Source organism: Phocoena sinus, chromosome X, assembly GCF_008692025.1.
Source record: "Phocoena sinus isolate mPhoSin1 chromosome X, mPhoSin1.pri, whole genome shotgun sequence".
Lineage (NCBI taxonomy): Eukaryota > Metazoa > Chordata > Mammalia > Artiodactyla > Phocoenidae > Phocoena > Phocoena sinus.
Genome location: NC_045784.1, coordinates 63401279 through 63415668, shown reverse-complemented (window position 1 = coordinate 63415668; position 14390 = coordinate 63401279). Strand labels below are relative to the sequence as shown.

General features: G+C 34.3%; 1 protein-coding gene across 2 annotated transcripts in view; it reads right to left on the bottom strand.

The window, feature by feature from the left end:
• Positions 1–992: 992 nt before the first annotated feature.
• Positions 993–14390, bottom strand: part of CHIC1 (cysteine rich hydrophobic domain 1) — a 50850-nt gene continuing 37452 nt past the window's right edge. For both annotated transcript variants that reach the window (XM_032620708.1, XM_032620709.1), the window contains 3 exons: positions 9024–9080; positions 8709–8768; positions 993–7391 (listed from right to left, as the gene is read on the bottom strand). In XM_032620708.1, the coding sequence (XP_032476599.1) occupies positions 7341–7391; positions 8709–8768; positions 9024–9080 (168 nt within the window). In that variant the 3' untranslated portion in view covers positions 993–7340. The remainder of the gene's footprint in view (positions 7392–8708; positions 8769–9023; positions 9081–14390) is intronic.

Genomic DNA, 14390 nt, shown 5'->3' with positions numbered 1-14390 from the left:
TGTGGCTTCTGCCCTCAATAACATTAAATGCAATGTAAAAGTATTTCCTACATAGCATATCCTACTCCACATCCAAGAAGTTATCAATGAAAAGTATAGATTTTTATCCATCCACATAGTAAAGTTTCAAAAAAGAATTTTAAAACAAAACATGAAACCTCTCTGTAGGTTTAAGTGTGTCATCTCTGCTTTAACATTTTAAAATTTATAGTCTTTTTGAAATATTCAGTACAATTACCAGAGATACTGGGAAACATCATACAGTTTTTCTTATTATGTTACATTTGCTGTTTTGCTAAATTTGCATGTTTTTAAAAAATCTAATATTATTGCATGTTAATCACCTTGAGTAATAATAACTCAAGTAGAATGTTAACACTTGAGTGTCTTATATAGTCTGCTAACAAGAGTCAAAACTTTTGCCCTGAGTAGCTTCACATTTCAACATTTCTTGCACTAAAACATTATGCTTGGTAAGGTGGAACTCCACTTGTACTTTTATTATTTTTTTTTTTTGGCGGTACACGGGCCTGTCAGTGTTGTGGCCTCTCCCGTTGTGGAGCACAGGCTCCGGACGCGCAGGCTCAGCGGCCATGGCCCACGGGCCTAGCCGCTCCGTGGCATGTGGGATTTTCCCGGACCGGGTCACGAACCCGTGTTCCCTGCATCGGCAGGCGGACTCTCAACCACTGCGCCACCAGGGAAGCCCTGTACTTTTATTTTTACAGTTCACAATTAGGCATGCAGGGTGAATGCAAAGTTGTTTAGAAACAAATTCCTACTTAGCCAAATGCCAAACGCTGGGCACAACCAAGGCCCCCAAAGCCAACAGATAGCATGAATTACTTACAGGGTTAGACATAACACTAGCAAATGTGGGAAGGGGCAATATGCAAAACAAACATTTTAAAAGGAATCCTTAATTACTTTATAATGATGAAAGCAGGAAATGGAAGGAAGAAAGGAAGATGCACCAAAGAACACACAATTCATTAATACAGATTTGCACTTTATTGTAATTTTGCATCCTGAGATAATAAAATTTAATATCTGACAAGTGAACAACGACAGAAGCAGCAGTGAAAGTTTCAGAGAGGCAGGTATCCTTCATTTTGGCACAGCTGTATATAGGTTGAGTTCTTCCAGGGGAGTCACTCCCGAACTCAAGGGAGAAAAATGATTCATTCCACAGGCTATATAACAATACAAGATGCATGAACGTTCTCGGCTTAAATGGACATATTCATTTTTATCCTTTTCTGGTAAAACTGTCCCAACAGGAATCCTCTGCCAAAAAGTAGAAATCCTAGGCTTTTCAAACAAATATTTCTATCAATGCCCACCTTCTAGCTACCAGGATTTCCTGTTTTTGTAGCTGAGACTCATATTTGTACGTGGCTAGTCCAAGGATGGCAAACTAGCTTGTAGATTATATAATTTCAAACATTTGTAACTTGTTTAAAGTCCAGGTATTAAATCAATTTTACACTATTTGCTTACTATAAAAATGAAAAATTAAAAACTTAAGCAAAGATCAAAGCAAACAAAATAAGCAGGAATAAAAGGAACATTTGAGAAATTATTGCCTTGACTCATCATGTTGACTTTATAAACAGAACTACTTTGAGACTCAGATATTGATATTTACTCCAATGCTAGAACATGACATTATAACACTTTCCACATCTGCGATCCTATATGTGTGTGTATGTATGATTTACACATACACACCCAGATAAATTAGCTCAGTTATATCATCCTGAAACAGAAAAAAATGAAGACAAATTCTAACCTGAAGTTATATAGCCCAATCTAGCCAAAACACACACACACACTCTAGCATTTCATTATTTAGGGACTAGGTAAGCAACCTGTAGAGGTCAAATAATCTTTGTTCCTTTATAAAAGTGGCTCCCAACATTTTTACCATAAGGATCCCTTTATTATTCCTTCCCCATATTTTCAAGTATTTTATTTATTAAATTGCATGTAACAATAGGCTTTCTCATTTAAAAAATTAATCAAAAGCATAACCACCATTCACAGTTTCTGATCAGTGTATGATAACCAGTGTTAGAATCAAAGAAATATAAGCAAATGTGTGTAATTCAATGTCTTAGTTGGCTTGTGCAGTAGGAATATTTTGGGTAAATGTATGGTTTCTAGTATAACTTTTTGAAATACTGAAAAAGGTTCAAGAACGACCCCACTGCTATTTTCATCTGCCCCAAGTTGAGAACCATTGGTTTATATCCACATGCTTTTCCTCTCTAAATCAAGTATTAATATAACACAGTTACCCATGTTAACATATAAGGGATTAATAACAAAAATTACAAAAAGAATAGATTAACTGCAATACTCATTCTGTAAGGTGTGACTGAGAAAGAAAACATAACAACATAGACTTAAAGGACTCTATTTAGAAATTACCAAATTATGATGTACAATATATCCTTCAGTCAATTTCAAAAGCACATTAATATATGAAAAAATCCTCAATTCCCCTGTGAGGTAGGTCCAGATTATTGTCCCCACTTCCACAATGAGGACATGAGGTACAGAGGAATTAAGCAGCAGAGCTACGAATTAAACCAGAAGTGACTTGGGTTTGACTTCTATACCACTTTCCTTTCCAGCTAATATTACCAATTTGTTCCAACAGATGTTTTTGAGGATATGGAACTAAATAAGACACTGAAGCAGATATTGGATAGGATATGAAACTCTTTTTCACATTAATGTCAAAGTGGGTCCTATCATATCTCCATTGTTCTCACAGCCATAATTCTTGCCCAGGTACCAACTGCATATAGTCAGATTCCATGTAGGTAAAGCCCATAGACCTCATTCCTCAGTTCCTAGGGAAACTGCAATCATTCATATCACTATGGAGGGGCTGAGGTCTAGCAGGCATCAGGTTGAGTCTGTGTGATATGAACACACATCAGCTAGGAGCCAGTTGGCAAATCAAAAGTTTACTGTGTGCAGGGCACTGAGAATTTCCACCAAGGGTAGTAGATTTGTGAAAAATCATTCTGAGATCCTGTAAACATTCCCTAAGGATTCCTAGAATCACAGAATGTCAGGTGACCTCTAATTTTCTGTCCAGCTCTAGGTTCAATCCCATGATTTTACAGATGAAGAGACTGACATGTAATGTAAGTGACTTGCCTGGAGCCCATTAAATCATTTCCTCATATAGTATGAATCTGACAAAGTCCACAAAAAATGGAACATATTCTCAGGCTGCCATCATAAACATGAAAAGGCTGGCTCAGAATCAGGAAAGAGAAACTGGGGGCAAGATATGGAGATGTATACATATACATACATATATATGTATCTCCTTATATTCAGTCCACATATTACATCAACAGGTATTATTAATAAAATCTATTCATTTTTTTGTGGAAAATTTTCCAATAGTTCACCATTTAAAGTAACCCAAACAATTTGACAATTGTTGCAAAATGGATTAAAGCAGAATTTTATAGGTATAAGAGGACCTAATTTCAATGAATTTGAGCATCTTATCAAATTAGCAGAAAGTATTTCCACTATGTGAAATTGCTCCAATTAAATGGGTGTATACAATTTCTATATCCCCTCAGGTCAATATAGTCAATTCTAATAAAATACTATTTGGAGGCTTTATGTTTAAGAAGTGGGGTTTGATTTTTTAAGTGGCAATTTATATGTAAACAAAATAAAATTCTAATGATTTTTTTAAAGCTCTCTTACATTAAAAAAAATCCCTATTTGTTTGAAGGCTTACAAATGTCATGGAATTTCACTCAAATTATGAAAAAACAAGAAAAAAATTCATTAAGATGGTAGAGTGCTAAACAGTAACACAGTTTGATTAGCTGATCAGACATTAGTGTTTACAGGTCATAATAATATGAATTGCATGTGTGTTAAATACTTAAGCAGGTTTTGGTAGAGCTTCAAAGACCATTGTTTTTCCAGAACCATGTTAAATTACATGTTTACTAGCATTAGAATTATACTAGTTATGTAAGTGACTGACAGTCCTGTTCTGTAATATTTTCTCACTAATATATCTCATGATTGGGGGAAACCAAGGAAACAAGCTTTAAATAATAAATAGAAGAAATATAATGTACTATCAAAATATTCTTAACACTTAGCTGAAAAGGATGGCTTTAAATATAAGGATTTACCAATTCATTCATTCTGCTTTCTTCAGCATAAAATGTTATCTTTATTCAAAGAAGACAAGGCACTTCTCCATCTACTTCTAACATTTAACTACAATGGTCTCTTTCCTAAATTAACATAGCAGGTAGAAGGGAACAAAAAGTAGCTGAAAAATGTTAAAGCTTATTTCATTTTATACACAATTTACGGAGGTGGAGATGCATAATGGAAAGTCAGAGAAGGAACAGTTTTAACTTGTAACCTCAAAGCTTTGTAAGGTACATGTTATTTTCTCTGGAAACATCTACGCAGGTTTCATAAAGAAATATTATGCAACAAAGAAATTCAAAATTAGTTTCTTCAATCTAAAAACAACTGTCACAGAAATACTTTATTAACTTGACATGTTGTATCCTGAGGATGTAAGAAAAAAAGGTCAATGGGGGAGAAGTTAATGTCCACAGTGTACTCTGTCATTTTAGCATTCACTGCTGCCAATACCACTGAAACGAAAACAAATCCCTTAAAGGACTCCAAAATACTCAACTGCTAATCAGTCCCCTCCAAAGGAAAAGAGTTTGAAAAAGCAGTCATATAAGAAAGAAAAAAAGGAAATTGCGTATTTTCTGAGTAGTTCAAGAATATGAGTTGACCAGCATAATGAACAGTAAGATAATAAATTTAAGAGCTATTAGAGTAGGTTTTATTTTTTTTAAAGATTTTTTTTGATGTGGACTATTTTTTAAAATCTTTATTGAATTTGTTACAATATTGCTTCTGTTTTATGTTTTAGTTTTTTGGCTGCGAGGCATGTGGGATCTTAGCTCTGCAACCAGGGATCGAACCCACACCCCCTGTATTGAAAGGCAAACTCTTAACCACTGGACCGCCAGGGAAGTACCCTACAGGAGGTTCTAAAATTAAGTTTACACATGCTGGTAAATGCTTTTTATGATAAATACTACTGTAACTTGAATTATATACTCTGTCACCTCCAGATGTACTCTATTTCTGTCTCATTATTTGTTTTATGGAAACAATTCACTACTTCCTGCTATTCTTTGAGCAAAACAAGTGTGATTTATACATGGCAGAAAAAGTTACTATGACCATCATATGGCCAAATTCTAAGTTTACAGGAAAAAATGAGATTATAAGGGTTGACACTTAAAAGTAATTATTCTATCAGTGATAATTAGAAATTCTGTACTATGCTAGAAATCAATTTTGGTATTAAACGGTCACAGTTTGAAGCATAAACCTGATGATACTAGCTGGAACATAAACCATAGATACAATTTTTCCCTGACCTTATCTAGAAAACAAGACATTTGGTATGCATTTTCAGAGGTTTCCACTTTGTCTATAAAAATATACCTTCAGTTTTGCAGCAGACAAATGATTTTTGCAGGCACACACAATATATTAAAAGTTAGAGATTCTGGGTATGGGGGTAATAATGGGGTCCTACAGAGGGAGGTGGAAAAGTGTTTGCGCAAAAAATTACAGTCACATATCAAATAGTATCTTTTTTTCCCCCTCTTCTTTTACTGGTCTAGGACTGTGGATTTCAAATTAGGCACAAATTTTAAAAGTGGCTTTAAAAGGCTTGACCTTGTATGAAGAAATGATTGTTCTCTTTACTGGGATGAATGTTTGCCTTAAAAAGTTAACTAAAAGCAATTAAGACTAAGATGATAAATAAAATATTCAGTCCCAGATACTTTATTTTTAGCACTAAGAATTACAAATAATGCCTATATACAGGCACAAATTTGAAGTTGAATTAATGCAATGTAAAGCTTTCATTATGTTAAAAATTCAAATCTAGAAGAATTAGAGGGTGGTACTCTCACAATAATGTGAAGAGAAATAGAGAAATATGCACGTACCAATGAAAAGGCAACGTATGGCTAATTTATAAACTAAAATACTTTTGTCTAAATACTTATCTTTCCTCATTAATAATATCCAAATGTTTACAAAGGATCCTCAAAAAGAGGATTAAGAGTATTTAATCAATTATGAATCAGCCACTCTAGGTACAGCTTTTCAATTAGCTCTCTCTCTTTCTCAAAGTAGATTATCATAACTCCAGAAAGGGGTTAGCAGTGGCTTTCATGGGGGGGCGGGTCTAGACACCTCCTAAGATGTCTGAAATCTTGAAACATTCCTTAAAGGTCATAATTGTGTGTATTTCCAAATGAAGGAAAGGATACATAAAGGGAAATAAATGAGGAGACTTGAGGCTATGAAATGTGTCAGATGTCAAATGAATTCTTTTGGGGGTGGGAGTAGAGGACAAAATGGGATTTACTGAATTAAATGGAAAAAATAAGGTTCTTGGTTTCAGGTGCAATGCAGATCTCAGACAATGATTTCAATTTTAATCCACTCATTACAAAGGGCAACCCTGCCCACACCTGAAATTTTTAACATACTTATTATGGCTTTGCCATAAAACAGCATGTTAACAGTCTCTACATTCAAAAGGATGCTTGCAAACTTCATTCATATTAAAATCTACGCAGAATCGTTGGCAATACATTAAGAGTTACATTACATTCTGTAAACCATGGCATATCACATTTTACATTACGCAAAGAGACAATATTTACAAGTCTTAAGGAGTTTAAATATTTTATCCACTAACATAAGTGATAATTTAGCAAAGTGCAGGACAAAACCAGTGCTATTAATTACATGTCCTTTAAAAGCAGGTAAGAGTAAAACCATTTCTAGAAGCTACCAAAAGCTTATTTATGTATGTCCAGTAAGGGATTACAGAGCATTAAGTAGCCTAGAAAAATGATGCATATTTAGAAACAGTGAGTATGAAAATTATAAGGCAGCATGCTCAGAACATGTTTTTGTTTTTTAAACACCAGCACTGATGTTTATTTTTAGTGGCTATATATATATATACACACATATATGTATGTGTGTGTGTATTTATTTAAAAATTGACAGTGCAAAACACAAGCCTCATTTAACAACAAAAAAGATGTGCAAAATTTCTTCTTAAACCAACACAAATGAAAGTGTGAGGAGAATATTCTACCATTATAAAGAATAAGTTGAACACAGCAAAGGAGACCATCTTCATTCCAAAATCATCTACAAGGCACTAAGGGTAGGAAATGACAGGTAATACAGAAGTGACTGAATAAAATCCCTCAGTCAGGTCGGAATATGGGATATTTTGGTAAGAATTCTATTAGTATTACCTGTAAAATAAAAATAAACAAGAATATATTGACAAAATAATTTTCATTTACTATAAATTATATATAACCCAGAGAGTCTATAATCATTTTTCACAGGCCTATATTTTGATCCTGTACTATAAAGCAAGTGAAATATAGAAAACAGTTATAAAAGGAACTTACCACAAATTATCATTAGACTGGCAATTAAACTGGAAAACATAATTACTTACTGTAGCTAATAGCTTTATCACCTGATTTACAGTAACTGTTTAGGTGCAGAAAAGCAAACCCTATTACATTTTAATGTCTTTCCCATCTTCCCTCAATCCCCCCCTTTCTTTTTTAGCAAAGTCGAAGGGATTAAAATTTTGTTACATGGATTAGAAGAAATACCTTTATATATATTACGTCCCTCTATTTTTTCAATTAAAGCAGCTAATATCGGTTGAGTATTACTATCTTTTAGAAGTTTTCTGTAAAAAATAATAAAGTGTTCAAGTGGATTAAAACATTTAAATTTAAAACAGGTTTGGAAATATAATAATAAAAACTTAAGATGTTTATAAATTTATATAAACTTACAATAGTTTATATAAGATTTTACCTATAGAGAATTTTAGATTTGTGGTCATTTGCACATTTTCCCCAAAACTATTCAAAGTAGAGAAAGATACATAATAATCCTTATTTATGAAATAGAAATGGAATGTTTATTATTAAATATATACTATATGTATATAAAAGCTTGTACATGTAAATACTACATGTATTTAAAGCTTGGATGAATTTCATATTCTTTTGAATGTTAATGATGCTGAATTTGTCACTTTGGTTATATGTGGATTTATGCTTTATGACTAAGATTGCATAGCTTTTATTAAAAAAAAAAATTAGGATCTATAGTTTCTTCACTGAAAGTTAAATATCAGCTAAGAAAAAAAGCCAGGGAAAGGAATCCAGAATTCAGAAGTCAATTCCTATTTTATGTAAGTTTTGACAAGATTACATTTAGAAATATTTTGTTCAGCAGCAGCTGTGCCCATCACCATATGCGATGGTTTGCATGTATGTTAAAAAGAAGATTAAGGTTATGCAGTGTTTTCATCTGAGCATACTAGCTAAGATTTTTCTAAGATCTAAATAATTGTCAGCTTTCAAGATATTTTATGTTGGCTACAAATCTAAAAAAGGTGAAAGGAAACCTCTATGTTCCAAATGACAAAAGTTCAAGCTGAGGAGAAAAAAGGTAGAAAGAAGATTTGACAAATGATAAATCACAATGTAACATTCAGGATGGAATCCAAAAAATGTAATTAAAGGTAACTGCATACTTACATACTCCATCATATTGCTAGTTTCACATTTCCTTTTAGTCAACTTCCAGTGCAAAGCAAGCTAAGAAAGTAAAGTTTGTTAAGAATTTTGATAGCAATTTACACTAATTATTACCTACACATTTGAATAAATCGCCGAACAATAATCCAGGAATAAGATACAAAACATTGCATTTAAAAATACTTTGTAAAGGGTATATATTAAAAATTGAGTATTAGTTCTCTAATCCATGCATTTGTGGCCTGAAAAATTCCCATTTTTTCAATTTATTAATGGAAGTATGAATGGGACACTTACTTGCTTAAACTTTCTTACCTTGTGATATAATCTGTTATTTTCCCACTCTAACAACTTCTGAATTGATCTTCTGGTCTAAGAGAAAGAATCAAGACTTCGTTACAAGATGAATTGAAGAGCTTTGTAAACTATGTGTATCTATATTCTTCTGCTTACTTGTAAGATCCCATTATTCTCTCCTCTTTTTCTTTTCAAAATGAAATATGTACAAATTACTCTGTGTTGTGAGTCCATTCACTGGGCTATTATAAAAACATTACCAGGGGCTTCCCTGGTGGCACAGTGGTTGAGAGTCCGCCTGCCGATCAGGGGACATGGGTTTGTACCCTGGTCTGGGAGGATCCCACATGCCGCAGAGCGGCTAGGCCTGTGAGCCATGGCTGCTGAGCCTGTGTGTCCGGGGCCTGGGCTCTGCAACGGGAGAGGCCGCGATGGTGAGAGGCCCGCGTACCACAAAAAAACCCAAAAAACAAAACAAACATTACCAGTACTCCTAGTAGTCCATTTATGAACCTAAATCTAGATTTTCATATACATTTTCACAGGGTTACTTTTTTAATATACATGTAATATGCCAAGCTAATCTGATTACTCATAGAAAATTTTCCTATCAGAGCTCTTAGCACAACACCTGGCAAATAGCAGTCAGTCAACGTCTACAGGTTGAATAAAACAAGCCAACATATATCAGAATTTCCACTGAAAAGAAATATAAAAACAGCCAGTAGGAAAACATGTATTTAGAGGAAAAAATATAAACAACAGAAGCAGCACTGTAGTAAACAGGAGGACAGAGGACAAGTTTCTCCATCTGGAGTGCATATATTTTGCAAGGAATAAGAAAAGTTTGCAAAATCTTCAAAAACATTAAAATTAAGGATTGTTAGGCATTTTTGATTTTTAAGAAAGGGTTTATAAGGTTTCTGATAAAAAAGGCTAGTAGGCATTGTTAAATTTTAAAACTACTCGTTAAAATTAAATGATTTACAAACAGACTATATCTGACATGATTTCCAAAGCACCAACATAAGAAACTATTCTAACTGTTCAACCACGTAAGTTAACAATGACAATTGTATTCAGCTCATCTACAGTGGGCCAGATCAGCAACAATGCCAGTTAAAGTATACTACTGGGCCACTGTACTTGATACAATCTCTCTAAACAAAATCAGATGGGTAACAAATAAGTAAATTGGATGAGTAGTTATAAATCTTTACACAAAGAAAACCCCAGGCCCGGATGGCTTCAATGATGAATTCTACCAAACAGTTAAAGAAGAAATAATACTATGAATATAAATGCAAAATTCTCAACAAAACACTAGCAATCATTATATCATGACCAAGTGGAATTTATCCTAGGAACACAAAAACAAAATGATGTAATACATTATATTAATAGAATAAAGAACAAAACCCACATGATCATCTTCATAAATTTAGAAAAGGCAATGGACAAAATACAGTACTCATTCATGATAAATATCCTAAAAAAAAACTAGGAATAAAAGGGAACTTCCACAACCTAATAAAGGGCACCTATGAAAAACCTCCAGCTAACATCACACTAAATGGAGAGAGACTAAATATTTTCTTCCTAAGATTAGGAACAAGACAAGGATGTCTCCTCCCACTACTTTTATTCAACATTGTCCTAGATGTTATAGCCAGGACAATTAGACAAAATAATAAATAAAAGGCATCCAAATTGGAAAAGGAAAAGTGAAACCATCTCCATTTGCAGACAACATGATCTTATATAGAGAAAACTCTAAAGCACTACTAGAACTAATAAATAAGTTCAGCAAATTTGCAAGAAACAAGATTGTGGTAGGTAGAATTCTGGCCTCCATGATCTTCACCTCCTGGAATTACACCTGTGAATGTTACATTACATTGCAAAAGGGACATTGCTGATATAATTAAAGTTACTAGTCATTTGGCTTTAAAATAGGGAGATTATTTTAGATTATTTTGGCAGACCCAGTGTAATCTCATAAGCCCTTAAAAGCAGAGAATTTTTTCTGGCTGATGGAAGAATAGTCAGAGGGGTTTGAAACACAAGAAGTACTCAAACCACCATTGTTGGCTTTAAGGTGGAAAGGTCACATAGAAAGTCTAAGGAAGAAATGATTTCTGCCAAAACCTGAATGAGCTTGGCAGTAAATTATTTCCCAGAATCTCCAGAAAGGAATGCAGCCCTGCCAGCACCTTGATTTTGGCCTTGTGAGATCCTAATAAGAGAACACAATTGAGCCAGCCACACTGTACTGAGACTTCTGACTGTGAAATAAAAGGGTGTTGTTTTAAGCCATTAAGTTTGTGGAAATTTGTTATGCTAGATAGAAAAGTAATACAAGGTTCAACATATAAAAATAAATTTTATTTCTATGTATAAGCAAGGAACAATCTGAAAATGAAAGTAAAAGATCAATTCCATTCACAATAGATTTTTTCTTTTTATATGTTAATCCCATCCTCCTAATTTATTCCTATTCACACAGATTTAAGAATAAAATATTTAGGAATAACTTTAACAAGAGAAGTATGAGATGTGTAAACTGAAAACTAAGAAACACTGCTAAAGGGAATTCCTTGGTGGTCCAGTGGTTAGGACTCTGTGCTTCCACTGCCGGGGGTCCGGGCTTGATCCCTGGTCATTGCTAAAATAAATTAAAGAAGAGGTAAATAAATGGAAAATATCCCATATGTATTCATGAGTTATAAGACTCATGTAATAGCATTTACAACATATGGTGATGGGAAAATTGGATATCCAAAAGAAAAATGATAAATTTGGACCCCTATCTCACACCATACACAAAAACTAACTCAAAACGGATCAAAGACTGAATCATAAGAAATTAAACTTTAAAACAACTAGAAGAAAGCACAGGAGTACACCTCTATAATCTTGAGTTAGGCAAAGCCCTCTTAGATATGATGTAAAAGGCACAAGAAAGAAAATTTTAAGAGATAAGTTTGACTTAATCAAGTTAAAAGTTTTGTGTGTCAAAGATACCATCAAGATAGTAAGAACCCATCCAGAATGCCAATGTGAGGACCTTATGAAAGTCTCTTCCCTGGAGAGACAACTATTAAATTTGTCAGTATTAGTAAGTACAATCATTCAAATGTTCTAGAGATTGATCAAAGGGTTTACAACAGACTGAGAAGTATTCATTCAACAAAATCTATTGAAAATAAGTAAGAACAGTGGGAAGCCTTGGTATTAGAGCTAGGCACTATACTCATATCCACAGCTCTGCCTTGTGGAAGAACTGTTTAAGCAAGCTTGGGAGCTGAGTGTCAGGCAGTTCCCATATCTTCCAGATACTTAGAGTGGAACGGCTCTTCTGGGTAGTTTTGGCAGATGGTGAAAATAGGCAGATCCCATTTTCCACAGCTCTGTGTTATAGAATGCCTATATCAAGTGGGTGGTGGCAGCAGGGCAGCACCCATTTCCCTACCTACAACTTCTGCAAAATAGGCAGCACAGTTGGTGAAGAGTGCAGCCCCCCTTTCTGGCACACATCTATATCGTGGGAGAGCTGTTATAGTTGGTTTGACAACTGAGTGGCAGTTCTTACCTTTCCAGCTTCCTAGGGCAGATATATTCTTGGTTGATTTGACCGATGGGGAATATTAGCAGACCCCACTCTCCCTGGTTTTAGGTTAAAAAAGTATCCACAACTAACATCATACTAAATGGTGAAAGACTGTAAGCTTTTCCTCTAAGACAGAAGGAAGGCAATGATGCCCATGCTTGCCACTTCTATTCAACATATTACTGGAAATTCTAGACAGAGCAATTAAGCAAGAAAAGAAATAAAAGGTATCCAAATAAAAAGGAAGAATTATCTCTCTTTGCAGGTGACAATATCTTATGTGCAGAAAACCTTAAAGAATCCACAAAAAATCCTGTTAGAGTTGATGAACAAATTCAGGAATATTTCAGGATATGAAATCAACATGCAAAATTCAGTTGCATTTCTATACAAGAACAGCAAACAATTCAAAAGAGAAATTAAGAAAACAATTACATTTCCAATAGTTTCAAAAAGAATAAAATACTTAATAAATTTAAGCAAGAAGGCAAAAGACTTGTACACATAAAGTTACAAAATGATGCTACAAGAAATTAAAGACCTAAATAAATGCAAAGAATCCTATGTTCATGGACTGGAAGACTTAATATTGTTAAGATGACAATATCATCCAAAATGATCACAGATTCAATGCAATCCTTATCAGAATCCCAGTGACTTTTTCTATAGAAATAGAAAAATCCATCTTAAAATTCATATGGAATCCCAAGAGACTCCTATTAGCCAAAAAAATCTTGAAAATGAGAAACAAATATGAAGGACTCACATTTCCTGATTTCAAAACTTACTAAAAAGCAACAATAACCAAAAAGAATATGGTACTTGCATAAAGACATATAGACCAATGGAATAGAACAGAGAGCCCAGAAATAAACCCTCGAATATCCACAACAGATTTTTTTAAATAAAATATTCTTTTTTTAAAAAAATTTACTTTATCTATTTTGGGCTGGGTTGGGTCTTCGTTGCTGCGCGCAGGCTTTCTCTAGTTGTGGAGAGCAGGGGCTACTCTTTGTTGCGGTGTGTGGGCTTCTCATTGCTGTGGCTTCTCTTGTTGCAGAGCACAGGCCCTAGGCACACAGGCTTCAGTAGTTGCAGCACGTGGTCTCAGTAGTTGTGGCTCACGGGCTCTAGAGCACAGGCTCAGTAGTTGTGGCACACAGGCTTAGTTGCTCCATGGCATGTGGAATCCTCCCAGACCAGGGCTCGAACCCGGGTCGCCTGCATTGGCAGGCGGACTCCCAACCACTGCACCACCACGGAAGTCCTCCATGACAGATTTTTGACAAGAGTACCAACCATTCAATGGGGAAAAAGGACTTTTCAATAAATATTGCAAGGAAAACTGGATATCCATATGCAAAAGAATTAAGTTGGATCCTAAATTTATGCCATATGCAAAAATTAACTCAAAATGGATCAAAGAACTAAACATAGGAGCGACGACCATAAAAGTCTTAGAAGAAAACATAGGAGACAGTCTTCATGACACTGGATTTTGCAGTTATTTCTTACATATGACAATGAAAGCCCAGGCAAAAAGGGGAGAATAGTTTAACTGAACTTCATCAAAATTAACATCTTTTATGCATCAAATGACACTGTCAATAGAGTGTGAAGAAAATCTAGAGGATGGCAGAAAATATTTGCAAATCACATATTTGATAAGGAATTAATAACGAGAATATATATAAAACACCCACAACTCAACAATAAATAAACAAGCTAGTTACAAAATGGGCAAAGTAATATACAAATACCCTAACCTAATATAC